Below are 26,194 nucleotides of genomic sequence, written 5' to 3'. Positions count from 1 at the left end.
CTATGATTCTAGGAATAGGGGTTGGACCTGTGATTTATTGGTACAGACAGCTCCCAGGTAAGTAAACTCCCAGTGCGACTTGGCACATTCTTTGGACCATAGAGTCTTAGAGATTTGCCCAAAGCACTGAGAAAGTAAATGACTTGCCCAGCGTCACACAGCCTATGATCCAGGACACATATTCCAAAATATACATGACATTACTCTGTGGTAGCAAAGAACTAGAAACAAAATGGGTGCCCATCAATTGGGGAATGGAAGAAATGTATATGAATGTACACGTAGATGAATATAAGGAAACATCATTATGTAGTAAAAATGAATAAGAAATTTTGTAAAATGAGGGAAAATTTATATCAGTACAGAAATAATCAGAACCAAAAGAACAGTATGCACAGTGACTAAAATAATATAAATTGAAATAGCACTAAAAGGAAATAACTGTAAAATTGAAAAATCAATGATGGTCCATAAGAATAGACAATGAAGCATCGCTCCTCACCACAGAGAAGTGGGGGTACAGCTTACTTCAGATGCAGTCACTGTATTGGGTGTTTTTGCTTCATTTTTTTGTCTGTTACAAGGGTGGGTACGATTTGGAAGTGGGTAGGGGGAGACCTTTCCAGAAATGACTGTTACATAGAAATAAAAATGGCATTAATAAAACTTATTTTAAAGTAATTTCAAAAATTGGACAGGATGAATTAATAGGTAAGAATCAGTAGCAATTTGAACATCCTCACCTGGGTGATCCCCTACTCTAAAAAGCAACATAGGATCGTGGAAAGAGCAGGAGTATAGGTTTAAGCCCTGGGTTTTTACTTCTGTATTTGTTTGTTTGTTTATTAGCTACATGATCATTACAAAATCACAATTTCTCGTCTGTAAGATGGGAACAATAGTCCTTGCAATCATACATTTATTAAGTGCCAACTATGTGCCAGGCATTAGACTGTACTCTCTTATAGCATAGAAATGATTGAATGAAAATGTGAAAGGCACATTTTAACCATGAGGTACTTTACCAGTGTAATCTATAATTACTCTTTAGTCTCACAGTTTCTCTATTTTAACTTTTTTCTTTTTTCCTGCTTTTGCTCAATTGAAATAATGCATTGTGCTTTTTAACAATCATTCCCTTTTATCAAGTTCTATCGAAATGCTATTAGTTATGCCACATATTAATATGTTCCTAGATATTTTCTGTTGTTGTTGTTGTTGTTCAATTGTTTCAGTTGTGTCCGACTCTTTGTGATCCCATTTGAGATTTTCTTGACAAAGATACCGGAGTGGTTTGCCATTTCCTTCTCTAGCTCATTTTACAGATGAGGAAACTGAGGCAAACGGGGTTAAGTGACTTGCCCAGGGTCACACAGATATTGTCTGAGGTCAGATTTGAACTCAGGAAGATGAGTCTTCCTGACTCCAGACCTGACACCCTATCCACTGCCATCACCTAGCTACCCTCCTAGATATACACCACATATTAAATAATGTCCCCTAGAACACAATTAACAATAGATAAAAGCCAGATAAATAATATGTTTAGCCTATCATGTGGCCTTTAGTTTCCCTCGTAGTGCTGATGAGGTGGTGGGACTTGGACCCCAAAAAGCCCTAAGACCATGTTTCCCCACCCCCCTCAACCCTTGTGAGAATATTTTCCCTTGTTGCAAGCCTCACTCTGGAATGCCCTTATCAGGACAGAGACAGGTTGCCTGCCTAAGGATCTTGTCTCTGGTACTTGCCCAAGGTCCATGCCTCTAGAGGGCAGCTAAACAAAAAACTCTCTTTTCTCCCTCAACATCTGGTATACTCCCTACACTTTGCCATCCACAGCTCCCAAAGACACCTGGACCCTTAGATTACCTAATTAGCATCCCTGACATTCCTTTCCCATGTCCCTTTTCTATGTAAGTTCTAGATTTACCCCTATTAGGTTGCAAGTTCCCCAAAAGGGAATTTTGCCCACTTCTGTTGGCATTATAATTAACTGTCTCTTGACTGAAAGAAGGCTGGAGCATGTGAATTCATTCCAGACAACTCTGCCGTGGCATTCTCGGGGTCTCAGTACCCCAAACCTCTACCCCTAACCTCTTCAGTGCCACCATAAAAGAACTTCAGCTCTTTAGTCAGAAGTAGTTAGGCAGACAGAAATAGTTGAGCAAAATTATTATTGTTGTTGTTATTTTGGCTCAGATCTGTGATTTCATCTGTGTAGGGAATTCCTAAATGAGTAAACTCCTGCTGTTATAAATCTGCAAATGTTGTGAATCTTAGGGTCTTAGAAATCTGCCTGGGCCACTGAGAGGTTAAATTATTTGCCCAATATTACCCAACCCATATGCATCAGTAGCTGGACTTGAACCCAGGTCTTCTCCACTCAGGCAGTTCACTGTCTACTAAACTAAACTTCAGGGTTATTGAATGATAAATGCCCAGATTCACAAATATTCACATGACTAAAAGTTTTAAAAAAACTTTATTTAAAGAACAAATTTTCTAAAAGTTCCAGTCTTAGTTAACAAAATCAGCAACCTACAAATCCTAACCCCTTTTATTTAAACATAGGTTTAGTGTTCCTTTTATGAAAAAAAAAAAGAGCATCCTATTACCATGTTCTCATTAGTAGATTACACAAGTGGATAATCAATATGGAATTAAAAAAAATAAACTAGGAACCACCTTTTACTAGAGGTATATTTCAGAGGAACTGCCAAAGTCTCACTACTTTGCAATAATGAAGGTATTTGTTTGAATACCCCCAAAAGACCCTTGAAAAGAAAGAAGAGCAAGAAAACCCCGGCTTCTATAATTCACAAATTGGCAGCAGTGAGAGTAGGGTTCAGAATTTCCCCAGTGAGAGTATAGAGTTCTAGCATGTGAAATGCACCCCTCAGGTTTTGTTTTTTTTTGTCTTTAACACTTGCTTTATGTATCAACTGATAATGTGGATAGGATTTAGGGATTCAGCAGTAGATTCATGAATCTTACAGTAAGACTGAATCAGACAGACAATTAAAGCATCAGCGTGGTTGTACTCAGTGGCTTAAATATTCCTTAATGTTTATACTAACTTATGCCTCCACCCTATAGTGGAGGCATAAGGTCCTAGGAGATCCCATTCCATATCACTATGTAGTAGTTTGAAGGTCCAGACACCTAACCCATCCCTCCCCCAAATTAAATTTAAAAATCTAAAAGCTCCACGGATTACAAATAGGACCCAGATTTCTAATCTATGTTTTACAGAAATTTACCAGGTCAAAAAAAGCAAGAGTATATTGAGTCAATGGACTATATTACCTACAACCAATAGATGGTGCACTCAGTTCCAAGATGTTTGAGATTTCTGATAAAGGTCAACAAGCAAAAAGTCAAGTGTAGTGGTAGTGATACTGATAATTGTATAGAGAGCTACCAAAGCACACTGGACAATTTCAGATGAGACTTGATTATCATTATATACCTTAGCTGAAATTAGTAATTGGTAGCTCTATCAGCTACCCTTTTTAAAAGGGATGATGAAGACTTACATTTTAATCTTAAATGCAGAATAATCTTCAATGTTCATCTGAGAAAAGTTATTTTAAAGTTTCATGCTTGGTTAAGTAGTTCATATCTTGATTCTGTTAAACATACCTTAATCTTCAACATGTTTAGAAAGTAATCACAGTTTGAGTTTGGTTTTTAAAAAGAAATTGCTTTCTAATTTTGATTGCTTATTTTCTTTAATTTTACAAGATCAATACTCTGTGCTTATCTGTTCACACATCTGAGATTACCCATCACAATCATATACAAGCTTAGGTACTGAGAAACTACAAGACTGTGTTTTTCCCACACGATGGGATCTATTCATACATAACATAAGCTCAGTAAAACTCCCTACTACTGCATGTCCTATTTTTCATACACAACTGTGCAGTACCTATCCATTTAATCATTTCCATCATAATCACTATAACCCAAATAGGCACTATTTCTTCTTTCATTAATACTGGACATCTTTTTCCATGCTGACTCCTGATGAAAACTAGCACTCAAAGATCGGCCCAGACGCCCATGATGCTTCTTAGAGATGTTGTCTTCACTCTCAGATTTGGCAAGTGTATGCGCTGGAGGTTGTGTTTCTTGTCGGCTATTTCCAAATGGGAAGTTCCAAAGGCCAAATCTTTGCCAATTAAGTCTCTGAAAGGCTATGATGCAATGTAGATTCCCCCCTACCTAAAAGACAAATATTCAATTCAACAAATAGGCATTGAGCACCTAATATACAAGTTCCTATGCTAAGAGCTCCAAACAAAATTCAGTTTAAACACATTCAGTCCCAACCCTCAGGGAACTCACATTCTAGTTGTGAAGATAAGATTTTTTTTTTTTGAGGGAAGAGGGGTATCTAGACTTGTGATTACATCTGTGTAGGGAACTCCCAATGTGGAATGATGATCAGCAACTTGGGGTTTTAGAAATTTGTCTGGAGCACTGAGATTAAGTTTTCTCACTGAGTCTCATAGCTAGTATGTGGCAAAGACAGAACTTGAACACAGATTTTCCTGTTGCCAAGGCCAACTCTATTAACTACATAATTCTGCCTGTCAATAGATGAGGTAAGATAAAAAAAAAACAAAGGATAATACAAAATTTGATATAGTTAATAATATAATAGGGCATTGAATGCTTTGGGCCTTATTTTGTTGACTGAGAAAAATTATACGTGCAAAGTATATGTCTCTTTTAATAAAGTATAATAATAATAATAGCATGTTATAGTGTTTTACATATGTTATCTCGTTTGATCCTGAGATACCTGGGAGATAGGTGTTATTATTATCCTCATTAGATAGTTGAGGAAACTGAAGCACAGAAAGGTTAAGTAATTTCGAAGATCACACAGCTCATGAGTGTCTAAGGCAGGATTTTAACTTAGGCCTTCCTTTTTCTAAGTCCAACACTAACTCTAGTATATTACTTAGGCCCCCTAAGGGTATACAGTGCTTCACTGTGTGGTCATAGTGCCTAGCACATGGGCACTTAATAAATGCTTGCTGACTGACTGAAGTCCTAAAGTCCCCTTACAATTCGCCTTTCTTTCCTCCCACCTGCCTCAAAAGTATAATGCCCTTCCCAGATTCCACCTACGTTTTCTTGTCTCTCTTCCTACTGCTTGCCTTTCTTCAAATGACCAAAGGTCCAAAGCACTTCTCAACCCCACTCCTTTCATTGAACAGTACAGTGCCCTCAGCGATGATACATCCATATTCTGGTCTCTCCCTCTACCCCCTCATCTAAAATAAGAAGGAACCCTTTGTATCCCATTTAATTCTTCACATACATTCTGCATTTCTTTCTCACTTGCTCTAATTACCTCTATTTTTTGTAGGCAGTAGTTTAAAGGACAAGGGGAAGAAAAGGCACAATCTCAAAGTATTTTAGCATAGTGGTACTTTTTAGTGAGCTGGGAAGTGCATCTTCAGGTAGAATCTTATCTTACCTTCTTTGTTTTTCTATACTGTAGTCCCCTTTCTAGGTGTCGAATATCGAGGTATTCTGGATTTTGAGTGTTAAGGTCAACAACAATGTCTGCCCATCTAGAGTCAAGAAGAAAATTTAGGAGCTTGGTTGTTTTCTTTTCTAAAGCACTAGAGTAAAATTTTAATGAATTTTTTCATCTAGGCAAATTGCTATAGTGTTAATGGTTATTAGAATATAAACTCCCTGATAGCAGAATGATTTCACTTTTGCCCTTTTATCCAAGTGTCTTTAGCAGATATTTACTAAATATAAGATCACAGATTTAGTAGTCATCTAGTCCAACCTCATCATTTTACATCTGAAGAAACTGAGGCACAGAGCAGTTAAGTGAAATGTCCAAGGTCGCTAAATAAGTGAGTGGCAAAGACAGGATTCAAATCCATGTTCCCTGACTCCAGTTCCAGCATTCTTTAAACTGTACCAAAATGACTCCAAAAATATTGGTTGAATTGAATGAGATTTATCATGTCAATACTTCATTTTTCAAATTATTCTTTTACCATTACAATATATAATTAAAAGTAGTGGTGGGGGTTTTTTATCTAAAATTCTAGGTCAATAATTAAGTTTTCTAAAAAAAATAATGCATGGTACATCCACATAATGATAGTGACATATCAGGCTAATGCACAAAAACTATATATTTTCCTTTAGTTGTAGGCAAGTCCAGATAAAGAATTAAATGTAATTCAACAGCACCTTAACTTACTTTTTACAGTGAATGGTAGGATGTTTTCTACTTGGCTCTCCAATTAAGATCCAGTATTCTACTTCTTGCTGTAACAAATGATTCCTGCTAAATACAAAAAACATTCAGAATATACTCAGGTCACAACATGCACCAATGCCTTAATCAAAATGAAGGTCTTCAGTTTCCTTAAGATTTCTGAGTTAAGTAGAACAAGATGATAATTTGGTTCCAATGGAAAAATATAAACTACTACAGTAAGCACTAAAAGCTGGGAAAGCTATAAGAATTTAGGCTTTGTAAAATTTATGACAACCATTAGAAAAATGGGGCATAATATTTAGTCCCATCTCATTTTCCCAATGACTGGGACTAGGAGAATTGATGTATACCAACTCTCAGACTCTAGAAGAAAAGAAAAGGTCATATTCTTCTTTGTAGATCATTTACTGAAGACTACTGCAAGTTTCAAAAAAATGCAATGGAAGCAATTAACCCTTAATAGCAAGGTGTTAAAATAAAAGGGGGGAGTGCACATTTCACAATGATTGGAGTTCTCTGAAATAAAGTAAAATTATAAGATATCATTGAAACAACAGAAACCCCATATCAATATTTCTATTAATGATGAGGATGCCTTCCAAAAACAAACTTCATTGCCAGAAACTTCCTACTAAAGGAAAAATAGGCAAGAAAGAGATTTGTTCTAGGATATGGATTTCTTCCCTACCTCACTTTTGTCAGATACTTCCCATTGAGGAAAAATGGACCGTGACTGACTGCTTTTCTTGAGAAGAGATTCTGTAATCCTCAGGAGAATATTTTTATAATGAAAGACATGTGTGGCTCTGGCTTATATATTAACAGCTTATATGTGTTTCCCAAGAAACGTTATTCCTATCTAATCAGGCCACTTGAATGGTTCTTCCCTAGCCACATCCAGGACCTATTTGCTATTCATTTCCAGTCATTACCAAGTTCCCTCAAAAATTCAGATTATTCCTTCTGTACCCAAGATGAATTTATTCAGATAGATGCTATTCCCAGAGGATTCCTTAATTATCAATAATATTTGCCCTCTCCATCCTCAACCAATATCCAGAGGATAATGTTTCCCTGGTACTTTTAACTATACCAGCACATTACTCCAACCTATTATAAAGAATCCATTTCTACACAGTTTAAACATAAGAACTAGGACTGAGATGCCTAATTTTTCTTTGCTGACAAACTCTTTGGGGGCAGCTCCTGAGTCATGCCTGAGGCACTTTTGTCTTTAAGTTTCCCAAAGATTCCTTTCAAGATTATTCTTTCCAATTAAGATTTTGCTCCAATTAAGAACAAACAAAAGAAAATAGAAAACATTTGTAAACATTAAATAGCAACCAATGTGTCAAGAAAAGACACACTTGCCACTGTTTTGAGTGCCTAGCAAAACCTGAAGCCACCCTCAAAGTTGCTGTGGAACCAAATCAAAATACAGATAGCTTTCTGCAGAAGAAAAAATTAGCACCATTGAAGAATTCCCATTGATAATGCTTACCTGTATGCTTTATTAGCTTTAATTGGTGTTGCTTCAAATCCAATTGGACAAAAGTAATGATTCTGGCAATGGTAAATGTAAGCCAGTGATTCATCTTTCAGTCCATGTGTTAATTTTGACAATGCCCCTGAAGCTACAAAGAGAGAAATACCTGAGTCTCCAGAAAATGAGTGACAACATTTTATAGAAATTCTATGAGAAAATGTCACTTGGTACACAAAGAAAAGTGCTGAATGCATTAGAAAAGGACAGGTTGCCAGAAGTTTCACATTTTAGCTTCCACTTAAGAGAAAAAAGTATTTCAATCAATATAACTTTATAATTTTAAACTGAAAGTATAAAACATTGGATTTCTTGCTTCCCAACATATTTTGAGTAGTACATATTCTAATAGTCCATAAACTTTAATCATCAATTCTGTACTTATTTCCCCTGATTTACAAGTCAATGTAACTCTCATAAATCAGCAGACTCTTCCCAACATGCAAAGTCCTACTTCAAAAAAGAGAAGTTATAATATTTCTTAAGAGCTATAGATTGGAAGTGAACTCATCTTTTAAGTGGTGACACATACAAGCCTCTTTAAGGAGATAGTGCATCTTTTTGGCAGAAACAGCAGTAAGCTTCTCACCTTCTCGACCTTTTTACTTGTATTTTTCTGACATCTATCTGTCAAGTAACATAGAGGTATATTATGCCAAGAAAATAGCTTTTATCTAAGCCTTAGAACTGAGACTACCAACTAAAGTTCGATTAACTTGTATTTCCAGTAAAAAGCTAAATTATTTATTAACCAAAAAGTCCATTAAGGCAGAAATACTAACAATAACTGAAGTGGATGATAAACTTCTGAATCAGAATAATAATAAGGATGGCAGTTAATTGATTTTGTGGCTGCTAAAATAGCTGAAGATAGCTAAGAAAAGCCTATTTAATAGCCTACTTAATGAGTGCAGCATAGAACTAAGGAGACAAGGCATGCTTACTTATAGTCCTCAGCACTACACAGACCATCTGGACCCTTATGCCTTCAAATTATTTTCCAAGCTCAGCCCCTTCTATAGGTCTTTGTTAATAAGTGTAAATCCCATCAAGTGCATCACTATATTACACAAGGCCTCTCTTTCCTACAGCTTTGTTTATTTCATAATTATAATGGTTAAGGAAGCCTTCCCTATTAATGATAAGCTCCAAATGCCATGACATGATAAATAACATCATACTAATTATATAGAATACTAAAAACCTCAGTTAAATTCACAGTAAGTCAAAAGAAATTTAACTGTATCTACTACAAAAATGAAATGTTTAAAAAAAAATACATTGCCCACCCAGATTATGAAATGTAGTTAGTTATACAAGTAGACCATTAAGTTATTTCATTTGCATCTGAACACACACATATTCACATATCTATTTACTTATATACACATATACACAACACACAAAACTTAAACAATCACTACAACTGGACAATGAACTGGGTTTAGACTTGAGTAAGTAGATAAAATCAAGATAGGATGCATTTGGGAATATTTACAGTAATTTCAATATTCCCAAACTGCTTGCTAAAGCAAAAACCCATCTCTTTTATGAGATATTATTAATAACTGAAATAACTGAAATCTTGGGAGAGTTCAAAATGCGGGTGACTTAGAGTGCAAGACACAGGATAAGTTTAGGTAAGCTCTAATATGTTAACTATGATGCTCTGCTTGCATAACAGGAATGGAATAAAAGACATAATTAAGGAAATATAAGACCAGGAAAAAGGCAGACTAGTCAGGTACTGAGAATAAGAAACACCAGGTTGACAGATAACCCAAGTGTTATATCAGTATCCCTCAAAATATTAAAAGAATCTGAGTAATACCAACAAGTCATTAGGTAGATCCCCTGTGTAGAATTTATGGAAATTTATGCATAAAAATTGTTCTTATGCGAAATGAGGTATGGAATAGCTGCTATCTAGATTGGTAGAGGGAGTTTCCACACCAATGAAATCATGGATCCATCAAAATAAAAAATGAAAATTTTTTTATAAATTTTATTCAAAGTCTCAAAATATAAAAAGTGACACATTATAGTAATACAAATGAAAATGCATACAAGAACTAAAATGTATCCGATAAAACATGGAAGAAATTGAGTGTTCTAGTTTCTATAATTGGTATTCACTCTGGATAAGTTCCAAGTGATTGAGAAAATATAAAGAAAGGCTTTTGGCAATTATCTAATTCATAAATAATTTAAATATGTAAGAATTAAAGAAACTTGTACACCCAATATTCAAGTATGTAATGATAAAATCTGGTAGAGTAATAGCTCATTACTTGGCATCTGTGGAAAAGGAAGTACAATGTGGGAAAGGAGACTGATAATGGAAATAGGTTAAGTCTGGTAAGAGAGCTGATTGTGGGGAAAAGGGAGGGTGAAGGGCAAACAGGAAGGAGGGAAAGATAAGAATTTCTTTTTTTTAAAAAGGTGGGAGGTGGAGAGAATAAATCCTACTCAGTCAATATTGACTTACCTAAGGAGTATATGAAAACATTTTAAATGATATAATAAAGGCAGAAATAGGGAAATAAGTAAATCCATTCCAAACAAGTACAAATAAAAGAGATCCTAAAAATATTAAGAGCATTAACACTCTCAAGACAGAAATCATTTTTCAAATCTATGTATGCTCAGTAATGTCTTTAAAAAGTACTATTATCTCCCTATTACTATCAGGGGCACCACTATCCTCTAAGTAACCCTCAGGATCATCCTTGATTTCTTTTTCTTCCTCACCCCACATATCCAGTATTTTGCCAAATCTTATGGTTTCTACCTTCATAATATCTCTAATATATTCCCCCTTTTCTCTCCCTCTCATTGAATTCCAGTGGCTACCTATTACCTCCAAGATCAAAAAGAAACTCCTTTAGCATGTAAAACTCTTTCTAACATAACCCTTTCCTACCTTTCCCCTCATCTTACACAAATTACCCTCCTCCACTCATGCTATCATTCAGCTATACCAGCCTACTTAAAAGTTCCTTCCAGGAGACACTTCATTTCCTATCTCCATGCCTTTGCATAGGATTACTCTATTATATTTGTAATGTTCTTCCCCTTTATCTCTACTTGTAAGTTTCCCATGCTTCCTTCAAGACACCGTTCAAATTCCATTTTCTGAAGAAGCCCTTCCAATCTCCACCCCAGACTAGTGACTGTTGCTTTAAGATTACCTTCCTCCTTTTCAGTATAGATCTTGAATATTTATTACAATGTGTACTCTTTGAGGGCAGAAACTATAGGGTTTGGTTTGGTTTGGTTTTACCTTTGTTTATATCACCAGCTCACAGTGTAGTGCCTGGCATTCAAAAAAATGCTTGAGTGACTGTTAAATATAAAGTGGATTTTCTATAACAATGTATTCTAAACATGTACATTAGAGCTAACATTTATATAATGCTTACTATGTGCAAGGGCTTTAAAATTATTATCTCATTTGATCCTCCCAACAACCCTGAGAGGTAGATGCTAATATCCCCATTTTACAGATGAGGAAACTGAAGCAAACACAGGTTAAATGACTTTCCCAGGATCACAGAGCTAGAGTGTCTGAGACCAGATATGAATTCAGGTCTTCTTGACTTCAGACCCTGTGCTCTACCCATTTCACCACCTAACTGCCTCAAGGATTTTAGAATTGGAAGGTAAATTTAAGAGTTCACCTAATGTAATTCATTCCTCATATTTAAAATCAGTATAATAATGACACACTATGTATCTCACAAGAGTGTTGAGAAAAAAAAGTACTTTGTAAACCTTTAAAATACTCTATGTGATCCAATTCAATCCAATAAGCATTTATTAAGTCCCTTTTGGTTGGTTGGTTGTTGCCTTTTGTGCTCTAAGAGGACTAAAATGACATCACTATGTTGGGGTCAAGTTACATTGTGTCCAACTGTGGCCGATCAGACCAATACAAGCTCAGAATGCTCTACCACAGGTTGGGCACAAATAGGGCATGTGAACATTTGGGGTGGGGATATCTCTAAATTTATGCCTTTCATGTTTCTTTTGAGCTACTGCAATTCTGCTTCGCTTAGAGAGTGTGCTTGCCTTCTTTGATGCTAGCACGCCATGCTGAACGGTCCGTTGCCAGCATCTCCCATGTCACACAATCCATTTCAAAGTTCTTCCTAAGTCTCTATGGTGTGCAAAGTACTATACTAGGTACTAAGGTGCAAAGATGGAACAAGAAACAGTGTCTGCCATTAAGGAGCTTACTGTCTATTGGGCAGATACAATATGTAAACAGAACAATATATTCATGACAATTTGAAGACAAGAGAGCACTAAGGATCAAAGGCATCAAGAAAGGCTTTCCATTAGCTGACTGGAGATGATTCTAGAATGAAGGGAGGGATTTCAGGAAGTAGAGATTAGGAGGAAGGACATTCAAGGAACGAAGGCCAGCCTGTGCACAAAGTCACTAAGGCAGGAGGCAGAGTGACTAATTTGAGGGAAAATGGAAGACTATTTGGCTAGAATGTAGAGTTCTGAAAGAGGGGAGTGGAATAAAGTGAAATTAGCCTGGAAAGGTAGGTTGAAGCCAGACAGCGCAAGGCTTTAAATTCCACGCTGAGAAGTTTGTATTTTATCCTAAATGGAGTAGGGAGTCACTGGAGACTATTAAGCTGGGGAATGACATACTCTAACTTAATCTTTAGAAGCACATAAAACTGTAAGTTATTATTTTATAAATAAGAAAACTGAAGCCAAGAGAGGTTAAATGCTTGCCCAGGGTTCTTTGTAAATTATGAAGTGCAGTATATTATTATCATTAATGCAATAAGTTACAATACAACCCACCTCCCATGTTTTCCCACCTCTGTACCTTTGTTCTATGCCTGCAATGCCCTCATACCCTCCTCACCCTCCGCATCATACCCTCCTCTTCTAATCCACATCATCCTTTAATGCCTACCTCAAATGTCATCTTGCTATATGAATCCTTTTAAGGTTTCATGAAGCCTGCAGATTTCCCTCATCAAATGTCCAGAGCAATTTGTTTACACTTTTCTCATACATTTACCAGGAACCATTTTACACTGTAATCCTTTGTATATATGTTAAATGCCCCAACTAAACTGAAAACTTTATGAGAGCAGGGATGGTGTCATTTATCATCTTATTTCTTCAAGTGTCTATACATAAATAGACAGTTAATACATTTGTTAATTGTAATCACATTAAAGGAATATGAAATTTACTCTGTTCAATTAGAAGATTATTGAATGGCTCATTTGTATTAGTGGAGTAAGGAAACACTACAGTTCAACTGCTTCAGTACTTTGGCCATAAAGTTCTGCTGCATGCTAATACAATTCGAATGCACTATCATTCAAAAACAATTCTTCAGTTTATGGAAAGAAGTATAGTTGTATCTAGGAAAAGAACAATTTTCCATAAAGGCTAAAAGATTTTCTATATACCTCAGCTCTGTTACTGCCAGTAGAGGTGCCAGAAGGCAAGAGTATGGCTGAATGCTTCATTTCTAAATCATTCATATCAATCTCCATAGGTATACACTAGCATTAACTAGGAAATGGACTTATTTACATTTGGTAAGCATCCACTAGTCACATTCTCAAAGTCATAAAAATGGCTTATCCATTGATACTGAACTGTTAGGCTACATCTTGATTTTTTTTTATACAATAGTCAGCCAACAAGCATTTATTAAACACCTACAATGTTGCAGACATGGTATTAAACTCAGAGGGACTGATTCTTCTACTTTGACCTAGAAAAGAATTGGAAAAAAGCTAGGGAGACAGGCAGGAAGATAGAATACTGCTTATACAGATCCAAGTTCAAATGTCCTAATGTTCCTATTACCATCAAGGGTATTATCATATCCAAGATACCTAGGCTTGCAACCTTGGGGTCTTCGTCAACTCTTCACTCTCTCTGTCACAACCTCAATATCCAATCTATTGTCCAGTCCTGTTTATTCTACCTTCAAAACATCTCTTCATATATGTATATGCCCTTCTTTCCACTCAGAGCCCCCATTCTAGTGCAGGTCCTCTTCACCTCTTTACTGGCTGAGCTTCTAGCTGACCTCTGGTCCTCAATTCTCTCCCCCCTGCAAGTGATCTTCCACTCAGCCATCAAAGTGATCTTCCTAAAGAGCAGATCTGACCATGTTATTCCCCTATTCAATAATCTCTAGCAGTTCTTTATTATCTCTGTGATCAACTATAAAGATCTGTTTGGCTTTTAAAAGCCTTAATAATATGATCTCTTCTTAATCCTTCCAGTCTTCTTATACTTACTCCCCTCCAGGAACTCTATGATCCAGTGACTCTGGCCTCCTTGCTATTCCTCACACAGCTCCATTTCCCATCTCTGTGTACTTTCACTGGCTATCCCCTATGCCTCCTCATCTCTACCTCCTAACTTCCCTGACTTCCTTCAAGTTACAGCTGTAATCCCACTTTCTACAAAAAGTCGTTCCCAATATCCCTTAATGTTAACCTCCTTAATGTTAACAGAGGTTGTCTCTGATTTATCCTGTCCATAGCTTGTTTTTACATAGTTGTTTGCTTGATGTCTCCTCCCATCGAATTGTAAACTCCTTGAGAACAGGGACTATTTTTTAATGTCTCTGTAACCTCAGCACTTAGCATAGTGTCTGACATAAAGTAGGTGCTTAATAAATGCTTCCTCATTATCTGACTTCAAAGTTTAGAATAAAATTACATAATACTATTTAATTCAACAAAACAATTTAACAAAAAACCATAAGCATGTACTATTCACAGAATGCTGTTAGGTATTAAGGGAGATGCAAAGTTTAGGTAGGAGACCATCCTGGCCTTCATAGAATCTGTGGTCTAGTGGGTCTACAGTGTATTATGTGTATCATAATACACATATTTCAAAGATCCATTATTTAATTGGTGCATATGCTTCCTCTACTGATGCAGATTAAATTTGAAACTCATGTAACTATGTCTTAAAATGGTTTAATGAGTTGCTTTAGCCAAAAAAATTCATCACCTGGTGATTTGCCCCCTGGTGAAGAAACAGCATGGTTAGTGGATAGAGCCCTGGATTTGGAGTCAGGAAGACCTGGGTTTATACCACACCTCTAATATTTCCTATGTGACCCTGGGCAACTTCTCTGAGATTTAAGTTTCTACATCTGTAAAATGAGAGAATTAGACTCTATATCCTCTGAGGTCCCTTCAACCTCTAAATCTGTGATGAAACTGAGAGCTGGGAAAGACCTTAGCTTAAAAAGGCCCACTGAATTCAGGGCCATCACCAGTCATCTTGACCTATGTCTTGCCATTGGACTCTGATGACTCTGGAGGAGGGAGTGAGGCTGATGACTTTGCACAGCTCTGCTTTACTTAAATCCAATTCACTTGCAAGTCAAGACATCACACTCCTTGAAGGGGGGGGGGTTTGGGGTGCTCTTAGATGCACAGAGGCACCCCAAGATCATGGGAAAAAGCCCAAATCACGGCGCAGATCTGCCTGAATGAATTCAACTCAGATCTTCTTCCAGCCAGAGAAAAAGTTTATTAAAGATAAGCATAAAGGCCAGACTCCAAAGGAGCCCAAACATCAGTGATCTAAATAGGGTTCAAGGTGGTCAGGTGACGCTCGCAAGGACGAGCGTGAGGCAGTCTAGAAAGCTCAGAGTCTGAGTGAGGGCTGGGGCTAGGGTGGTCAGGCCAGGTGATGCCCTTAGGATGGGCGGGCATGAGGGGTCTCGGCTTCTAAGCTTGAGAACAGCTCACCATCAGAATGGGGGGAAGGTGAGGGAGGGGCCATCCAGTTTGGAGCGACAGGAGGAGGGGTCCAAGGAGTGGCCAAGAAGTTTGGGGTGAGGGGAGGAGGGGTCTAGGGAGATCTGGATGGGGGTGGCCAGCAAGCTGGGGTGAACGGAACACTGGCCTAGCTAGGATTAAGGGTGGGAATGGCCAGGAAGGCAAAACAATGGGAAAACCAGTTAATGGGGGAGGTGGACCATTTGGAAAAGGGTCCAGGTGAGAATTTCGTTTGGAATGTCTGAGTGATTTGAACAGACAATGAGAATAGATAATGAAGGGAGCTGGAAGGGGAAGTTTGCTTTCAAAGGGAAACAAGGCAGTTTCTAAAACTTTGAGGGTTTGCTGGCACCGGTAAACAAAACGAAGCCAGGTTCTTTTTGTCAAAGAGAGATAAGTGAGTCTACACAGAATCTAAAAGTTTTAAAGTTTTTCTGGGAATTGTAGGTAAACCTCTTCATCCTGATGTCACTTGTCCTCTTCGAGAACGAAGGACAAACAACAGCAAATCTATGATCCTCTCAGAACTTACTAGGTCCTGGGATTAATGACATATAGTCCATCACCAGTCCTATAGTCAAAGTCTTTCCAGCTTTGTAGCACCTGCTGGAGCTTTAACTTGATTGGCATAGTCTTTGAGGCACAGGGTCACCTGACCTCCATGACAATTCATCAAAGTAGAAATGATATGGAGCATCACATACTCCCTCCTATAATTCCAAGATCTATTAGTAAGGATCTCCTTCCACAAAGATTGTACCATGCTGCCTTCTACTAGGACTTCTGTAGATAATCAGTGAGAATTTTAGTGGCCAGAATTTGCCACCTGAAGCTAACCAGGTGAAAAGCTATAATTTAGCTAAGTTAGGCCTTAGATACAGAGTCTATACCTAGACCTATAGTCAATGACTTTCCAGACTTACAGGACTGAACAAAGTTTATGCTCTTTCAATGTAACTTTCAAACACCCAGGGTTACTTCCATGCTACAAAGTAACAATAGAGTAGAGTTTTGATAGAGATGCAAACAGCTATAATAAAATAAGTATAGGGGGCAGCTAGGTGGCCCAGTAGATAGAGCTCCAGCCTTGGAGTCAGAAGGACCTGAGTTCAAATGTGGCCTCAAGACACTTGACACTATCTGTGTGACCCTAGGCAAGTCACTTAACCCCATTGCCTAACCCCCCCCAAAAAATAAATAAAATAAGTATGCAAGTACATAAGGGAGGTATAAGGCAAGATATACCCATATCTGCATATGCAAAAGAAAAAAATGGAACACAGACTTTCTGAATATTTCAAGCTTGTATTTTTTTTTACTTTTAACATAATTTAATATCATTACTATAATTATCCACTGATTAAATAGGCATCTTGAAATAAAAGATGAACAAAGGTTAAAACTAATTTTTCTGCTAAGCCACTGACACTCACAAGTCTTTACCTTGGTTTATTCTCTTCCAAAATACTGGATTACTATCACGTTCTGACTACTAATCCTTCATTTCATTGGAAAAACATAGGTTTTACTTGCTAGTTTATCAGAAAAGTAATGAAATACTACTAAGAAAGTAGAAAAGGTCCTTCACACAGTGTTAAGGAGGAAAGCTTGAAAAATTCAAGAGGCAAAATTCTTTAGGTTAGATGAGTTGTTTTTTTAGATTGTAAAAAAAATTTCATGCAAAACAAATCTAATTACTCTATATGCTCCTGATAATCCCTAGCTATCACATGAGTAACCCAAAAATTTCTAGAATTCATAGCAACATCAATATGGTGAATCACTTAGGCTGAACTCTCTCATATGAAAAGTATTTTGACTCAAAATCTTGTAGACAGAGTTTGAAATGAAAAAAAAAAACAAGAAATCAATTAAGGGTTAAAAAATATGAGAAGGAATTATGACCAAATTAAATATAAGTAGAAATAAGTAGAGAAAGATCTCTGATTCCCATGTATCATGTTTTTAAATTGACAAAAAATTTAGAGTAGCAAAGTTGAACACAGTTATACAGTACTAAATGATATCAACTTGCTAGAGTTTACAGTTGGTTCCTAGGAAGAAAAGAAGCACTAATTTCCAGAAAAAGTTTAAAGTCAATCAAGTATTCAGATCATAAAAGTATCCTTCATTGACACATTTCTGACAAAACCAACATTGATGAGAATCAGAAGACCTTGCCTTTGACACTTTCCTGGGTGACCTGGGGCAAGTCAGTTAACCTCCAAGAGATTCAGTTTCCTCTTCCACGAAATGAGAGGATTAGCTTTAGAGCCTCTAGGGTGCTTCTCTTTCAGATTTAGATTTATAATCCTATAATCTTATGTGAAAGCGATTAAGATGGATGGTTTTGTTGAAGACTTAAAAGAAGACAAATGTGTTTGTGTGTAATCTATTATATATATTTACACATAATACATTATATACATATCCAAGTGGTGTTGTGAGACTTAAAAGGATATTATATTTATTATAATTACATATGTATATGATATATATGTTGTATAATATTATATTTCTATATTGTATCTATATATAATATATAATCATATATAATATGATATATGTTGATATAATATAATAAATATATCCTTTTATGTCTTTCACAAAACCATTCATCTGACTATATATTATAAATTTTATATATCATATATAATATATATACATATATATTATAGACACACACAGTGTATGTATGGCACAGAGTAAATATTTAGTTCAATGTCTTCACTTTACAGATGAGGAAACAGAAGCCCAAAGACTTAATCTTGTATTTCTCTTAAGTGAATTTATGCAGATTCTTAATGCAATTCTTTTCTAAGAATTTCAGAATTCTGTCAATGATAAGTACCAAGTTCACTGGGGTAGAGTTTTCAGAATCACTTTTTTTTTGGAAAGTAAGCCAACACCTTCCCTGCTTTTAAGCCTTTTGATATCTCTCCTATACATGATTTCACAAGCAATTTTATCTACAAATTCTTTCAATATCTTAAGATGTAATTGCCTGGCTTAAAGTTTCGAACTTGTTTAAAGCAGCTAGTGTCTCTCTCTCTCTCTCTCTCTCTCTCTCTTTCTCTCTGTCTTCTTTTTGATGTTTGTTCTACCCTTTCTATTCTGAAAGTCCCTTTTCTTAATAGAGAAGACAAGAACAGAATGCCTTCTGTCATAACACGTCACATAATAATTTTTAAAAGCCCATCTGTTCACGATTTACCATCTCCCTAAACGAGACTTTCCTTCCCTTGTTTTTTATTCTAAGAAGAATTTTTAACAGAATATTGCTCTTTGCTTTAACATTTTTTCTCAAATCTAAGCTCCCTCTGAGTTTTATCATTCTTTATACTATTCTCTGTGTGCCATTCCTGCACTTCCCCCACTCCTGTTGGTTATGTGCCAATCCTATCTTTAATGCATGTCCTTCTTAAAACTGGACTTAGAGGTCTCTATGTGCAGTCACATCAGATTCTTTAGCAGAATATCCTCATTTCTTCCTCATTAGTACAGTTGAGACTACGGACAGACAACGAGGCAACCATGTAAGGTGTGGTATATAAAGAATACAACTAAGGACACAGATTTTATAAATTAATCTAACTTTAATGCTAGAAAGTGCTATTCTATAGTAAATAGGCATTATTTTGTGATAGTACTAATATAAACATTCAAAGCCTCTGGTGTACAGGAAGTACAATTTTCAGACACTGATGGATGTCATTTTCAGACTCTGATCAGGATGTTCAAATGCTTTGTGCTAGTTCTATTCATAAATAACATTCGCGTGGTTGACCAAAACTTAATTTTTTTTCATAATCATTTACCTCTTGAACTATTCGATCACTAAGGACTAAATCATATTTAGCTTTCCTAAGAATATTCTAAAATCTACATTCCTAAAGTTTAGGTACATTACTTATACTGTCTAATGCTGTCTTTCTCTACTTTTACAAGTCCCAAGATGGCAAAAGCATCTGTTTGCTTTTAAATGATCGCTTGAGCAGGACATAAGATACTTTTAAAATTCAGCAGGATAGTATGCAACAGAATTGGCCTGGTTGAATCATAAAGTATTTCTTTGTTTATGCTAAAATTGACTTATATGTCTCTGAGATTTGAAAATGTCAAAATGTATAAGATGTACTCAAGGAGGGGAAAGAATATCCATTCAACTAAAATCATCCAATTTTTTCCTAAAATACAGAATTATTTCATTTTTTAGTTGAAAAATGATTTGCTTGTATGTAATTGGAAGACAAGTAATTCAGGAAAAAATATTTAAAATTATTTCTAAATATGCCATAATATCATTTATATATATTCTCATTTCAAAGTATTTTATGTTTCAATCAATCTGTGATATATGGAGCAAATGTTATCTATATTTTGAAGATAGTCATAGATGTATTAAAGGATCTATCTAAGGTGTTACAATTAAATCGAAGGGAATTAAAATTAGATCTTGCTATCCACTATTATTTTCTTTCTAAAGTATAATTTCTCTTTCATTAAATAGTAAATATTTTCATGGAAGATAATACACACGTGTGTAATATAGATGTGTATATGTAATTATATATACACATATATACACATACACATATAAAACACTATGTAAATATACATATATGTATGTATATATGTACATGTGTGTATATATTATATGTCTGTGTGTATATACACACACACATATATATGTATTTGTTGGCCTCTGTCCAAGATCGATAGATACGTACATACATACATACGTATATGTATATACATACATATAGATATAGATACAGGTACATAAACATGTATATGTTTACACACACATCTAAATCAGATGTGCTTAAAACCATGGACACACTTTGGCAATGAATGTGAAGCTCTGTGACCAAAAAAAATTAAAAAGTAAACTGTTTCTAGGGACATTGAAGTCGAGAGGGAAAAAATGCAAAATTCCTGTATTAACTCTTAAACTAATCAGACCTAAAAATTTTCCTCTGAAGAACTGAGTGCTAAGACAGCCAAATACAAGTCAGTAATATTTCTTGAGTACCAATCTTGGGCCCAACATTTGTCTACCAAGTATTGAGGAGGATAAAGCACAAGATTGGAGGGAAGGGTAGAGAAGAGGATTCACAGAAGAGGAAGGAGGAGAAGAAACCAAACGAATGAAAGACATTTTTATAACACAGACAGTAGCAAAATAGTACTACATACTTTACAATTAAATTAGAAAAGCTTGGTGTTGAAGAGTTTCCAAGCTCTCTGAATGAACCTTTATAAGAAAAGGAATTGGTGAGAAAATGGTACTAGACATCAAGAAGACAAACTCTAATGAATCAGGAAACCTAAGGAAAGTCACAAGTGTGGAACAAGTTGTACTATCTTTTAAGAAATCAAAATTAAATAGGAATAGACATGCCTTTTCAAGAGTACACAAAAGAACAAGAAATGCTGAGGAGGAAGAAGTATAAAATGGAAATAAAAACGTAAAGAAAACAGAAAACCACAGACATTAAAATTTCTATGAAGAAAAGGCAACAACAACTAAAAAGGGAAAATTGAGTTTTTTTCTTTTTATCTCCTTTTAACAGGGAAATAGGAAAAATGGAAATTCAGATTTTTGCCCACTGCCCAGGAAAAAAAAAAAGAAAAGATGGTAATTATTAGGAAAGGAGGAAGCAGATGAATAGACTGGGGGTAATTTTAAACATATAAATATGTCAGTAGAACCAAGAGACATGCATCCTAAAGTGTTAAGGGAATTTGCTAATAAACTTACCGAACCATAAATATTTATTTTTGAAAAGTCATGAAGAACTGGGGAGGTACCAGAATATTGGAAAAAAGCAAATGCAGTACTGATCTTCAAAAGAGGAAGAGAAGTGATCCTGGAAGTTACCATCCAGTAAGTCTAACGTCAATTCCTATTAAAATAATGGAATAGAATCTTAGAGTTGGAAACGACCTTCAGGGGTCATACACATTTCAGAGAAAAACCTTGGAATTCCAGAATGTTGCTTCCTAAACTTTCTCTGATCCAGGACCCTTCTACTATTTGATTACAGCCTAAAGACTGTCCCTCTCCCCTGATGAAATGTTTACATCTGACCTCTGTCTTTCCTCATAATTCATACGAGGTTATGTTTCTTTACTTTTACAGTATCAGAATGTACACTGTCACCTGGGATCCCTTCAAACATCCCATTACACTGTCAAACTTGATGCAATATCAATCAATCCAGTTCAATTCAAGTCCGTTCACTTGACTCTACAATTAGTCCCTACCTCTTGAATTGTGACTGCTGCTGCTATCCAAAATGGCAAAGGATTGATAAAAATTTCTCTTAGTCATGGGTGGTCATAGCTAGGCATGACAGAGGACAATCTAGAAGTAGTCTCACCCTTTCCCATTGATTATACACTCCTGGGATAATAGCTGTGAAGACAACATTAGAATAATCTATCAGTGTACTGGATACCTTTAGTTCTTTGCTATGCGTGATATCCTCTTCATTCAGTAACATTTACTTTTATCTCTGGCTTCCTCTGTTTCCCTTTTCTTTCTGAACTCATGTCTAGTTCCACTTCAGTCATCAATTTCTCACTCTGCCTTTAGAAGCAACTTTTGACCCAAGAATATAGAATTTACATTGGCAACCCCTCATGCATGGTTTTGGAAATGCTGATCTGTTATCTGTGTATTTCAACATTTTCATTTGTAAATGTGTCAGAATACACCTAAAGAAGGAGAACATCATGCCAACTAAGGACATCTTTTGTTAAGGAACAAAGGGTAAGGGTAAAAGGGAAAACATATGGGGGAAAGAAAAAGAAAATGATACATGCAGCAAAAAGATAGGAGGTAGTCTCAAACCCTCCACCATCTCCTTGTAACAGAGCTCATTAAGGATAGACTTCTGGTCTCGAGGGAGTCACAAAATGTCACAAAGCTCAATGCATATTCCCTATATGCTCCCCCGCTTCCCACCTTCTAACCCATTCCTCAGTATGTGCCTTCACCTAACCACCACTGTTTCTGGAAAGAATGCAGAACACCAAGAAGGCAGTCCTAGTCCATCTGTTGGTTAAGTACTGATCTCAGAGATACTGAAATGTCAGTGATGAGCAACACTGAATATGATTCTTCTTTTCCTTTGCAAGAGGCAATGTGGGCTGAGGTCAGGCATTTAAGGATGCTAAAATGTGTTTATGAAGAATCATCTGCATATTTTTGGGACTGTCAGTGAAGTCAATGATTGCTGATTTATTTTAGAAAGGATGTTAGCAAAATAAGTACACGGTTTTATAATTCCCTTTAACTGAGATGTGTTTTCTATAAGCTATAGAATTCATAAAGATAATGTAGACTTTATATTAAAAGTATGTCAAAAATTATTTCATATTAAAGTAAGACTACCCCCCAAAAAAAGTTATTACTGTGCTGTCACATGGTCTGAAAATGGCAATATTGAGCTGTTTATCATGATGGCAACAATTGAAAAGGGAGGATTACTATAATGTTTTGCATATTATTGGTACATGTGAGTTCCAAAGTAAACTTTTACAACTAAAAATTAGAAATATTATTCCTGGTAACAAATATCTTTAAACATAGACATATATACATTCTTTGAAAATGTCATCTAGTTACATAGAAAGTTACATGTTTTAATCTTGAATCCAAAAACACATTAGTGAATTCAACTATACTTTTTTTTAAATCAGTGAAAATGTGTGTGTGTGTGTGTGTGTGTGTGTGTGTATTTTTAGTAACAGAAATGGTTGGTTGGAAAAGACATACCTTAAAAAACTCAAAATGGGTAGGCATGTACTGAGAGAGCAGAAAACTCAGGGTAATAGTGGACAATAAGGTAAATGTGTGGTCATGTGGATAGTCTGGACCACATATGAAGAAGTGTAAGTTTTCTATATGTATGATCAGTTTTTCTGCTTGACTGAGATGACTAGGAGAGTCCATCAAAAGAATGAACAAAGTATGCATATTGACATATCCTTAGTGTCAGAAAATAGGACAAATTTATATTATGTCTATCACAAAATATTCTTAATAGTATTAGTATTATTCTACTATCTTTAACATACGAACATGTAAATGCTTTATGCTACATCCTGAAAAATGCTGTTAGACAATATTTGGATTCTAGAATAAAAGTCATATCATTCACATTGAACTGAAATGAATTAGATTAAATGCTGAAGAGTCACGAGGAATAGAACATAACTGAAAAACAAATGAACAACAACAAATACTGAAGACTGGAAGAAAGAAGAAAGGAAAAAAGAATGGGAAACTTTATAGAACTTTTTGATTCTAGACAAAATAGTAGCAACATGAGAATAAAATAACAACAAAATTCTTCTAAAGGTCAAGAATTTTAAAGGAAATAATGAAAAACAGTAGGAATGAAGTGGGTCTACCATTACCAGACTTCAAGTCATACTATAAAATAATGACTATCAAAACTATTTTGTATTAGCTAAAAAAAAAAAAGTTTCTCATTTGAACAGATTAGATAAGCAAGACCCATCACAATAGCCTAAAGATTTCCTATTTGACCAAGACTGCATGGAGAGACTGAAAAACTGAAAAACAGTTTAGCAAAAATTAGTTTTAAATTAATCATGCCATTTATCATAATAAATTGCAAATGTATACACAATCTAAATATAAAAGAACATATCATGAAAAAAATTAGCAGAGAATGAAAGGACAAACATACCTAAGGGGAAAATTCTTAACTAAATAATGAATAGAGGTGATCAAAGAAGAAAAACTGACAACTTTGATTATACAAATTAAAAAATTTTTGCACAAACAAAATAAATGCAGTTAGAATTAGAACAGAAATTTGTAGGAGAAATTCAATGTCAGAAATATCTCTGCTAAAGATCTGAAATGCAAGCTATATAGGGTATCAATAGACATACATGAATAAGAATTATCTGATAAAAATGAATAGTTAAAGAATATAATTATCAAAAGCCAGTTACAAAAAGGAGCAATGTAAGCTATCAAACAAAAATGTTTCAAATCACTAATAAGAAGAGAACTGAGATTAACAGTAGAACATATTGGATAAAGAGCTGGCCTTGGAGTCAGCAGACCTGGGTTCAAATCCCACCTTTGACACAGATTGGCTGTGTGACCCTCAGTGAAAAAAGAAAGACGCAAATTCAAACAATTCTAAGTCTTTACTCCATCCCCTTCAGATCAGTAAAAGACAAAAATGGCTTCAGGAAGACAGGAACACTATTTGGACTGTTAGAGCTGTAAATTTGAAGTGTTGTGGGAAATAATTTAAAGTTGTAATATAAATAGCTAGTATTTATTTTGTGCCTTAAGGTTTTCAAAGCTCTTTACATGTTATCCTCTTACCAACCCTATGAGATGAGTACTATTATTATTCCTCTTTTACAGATGAGGAAACAGTCTGAGAAAGGTTCAGTAACTTGCCCATGGTCACAGAGCCAGTAAAGGTCTGAGGCAAGATTTGAATTCAGATCTCCCTGCCTCCAAGTCCAATACTCTAATCACTGTTCCATGTAGCTGCCCAACAGTAAATAATACCCCAACAGAAAATAAAATGTACATACTCTGACTACTAAGCATACACCCAAAAGGGTTGAAGACAGAGGAAAAGGTATATACAAAAATGGACTTTTCCTACTTCCAAACCACTGAATGACTAAACAAACTGTGGTCTGTGAATATAATGGAATACTATCAGGCTGTAAGACATGGAAAAGGTGAGGAAGTCAGAGCAGCTTGGGAAGAGTTTATGAACTTGTACCCAGTGAAATGAGGGGCAGAACAATTTATATGATGACAATAGAAAAGCAAAACTAAAAGACTTCTGAGCCCTGATCCATGGAGTGATTCATCACGACTTCACTAGAGTGATGCCTTCTGGCCCCCTTACCATTCTGAGAGGTAGAGAACTATAGTTGTGACCAAGAGCATGGTTTACAGACATGGTCAAGGTATTTGTTTGTTTGCTGACTATATTTATTTGTCATATGACATATATTTACATGTATGTATATATGTGAAGTATATATACACACACATATATGCTGTAAGGGACCTCTCTGTTGAATGGGGATGGGAGAAGTCAGAGGCAATTGACAATGACATAAGAAAGAGCATCAAAAAATTATACCCCCAAAATTAATAGTTTAAGTCAACGAAATTATGGAATTCTGTGATGTGAAAATATTTTTCTATGATATAAATGATATTTAATGTAATGATAAGATCATAAAAGACCACTTCAGAGAATGAAACCTGAGTTTACTGTGCAGCAGTCCGTGCAGCTCCTCCGATGAACTGTGATGGGGGTGTGGGGGGGGGGGGGGTTTTGGGGGAGGGGTGAAGGGGTGGAATAAAGTGATAATCTGGGAACCAGCATGGACTAGGAAGTGTTTCTGAGAATTAATAACCACTGTGGTATTACAAACTCATTTTAGATAATTCTAAGATCATTTATCAAACAGGAGGTGAAATTTTGAGCACTCCAGTGATACAGATTTACTGGATAGCATTCTAAATAAATCAATAGCAACCTCTTACTCCCAGGGAAT

At 35.7% G+C, this 26,194-nt stretch overlaps 1 protein-coding gene across 2 annotated transcripts in view; it reads right to left on the bottom strand.

Annotated features, from left to right (window-relative positions):
- Positions 1–2,517: 2,517 nt before the first annotated feature.
- The window catches only part of BIVM (basic, immunoglobulin-like variable motif containing), a 41,939-nt gene continuing 18,262 nt past the window's right edge, over positions 2,518–26,194 (bottom strand). Inside the window, exons 7-10 of one of the 2 annotated variants that reach the window (XM_027866445.1) lie at positions 7,767–7,899; positions 6,245–6,331; positions 5,495–5,591; positions 2,518–4,227 (exon numbers count right to left, since the gene is read on the bottom strand). In XM_027866445.1, the coding sequence (XP_027722246.1) occupies positions 3,940–4,227; positions 5,495–5,591; positions 6,245–6,331; positions 7,767–7,899 (605 nt within the window). In that variant the 3' untranslated portion in view covers positions 2,518–3,939. The remainder of the gene's footprint in view (positions 4,228–5,494; positions 5,592–6,244; positions 6,332–7,766; positions 7,900–26,194) is intronic. The other variant, XM_027866446.1, reaches the window with a different exon arrangement.

The sequence above is a fragment of the Vombatus ursinus genome, unplaced genomic scaffold (assembly GCF_900497805.2).
Source record: "Vombatus ursinus unplaced genomic scaffold, bare-nosed wombat genome assembly UNPS02014781.1, whole genome shotgun sequence".
NCBI lineage: Eukaryota > Metazoa > Chordata > Mammalia > Diprotodontia > Vombatidae > Vombatus > Vombatus ursinus.
Note: the sequence above shows the minus strand (reverse complement) of the source record. Positions and strands in the feature narration are given on the sequence as shown.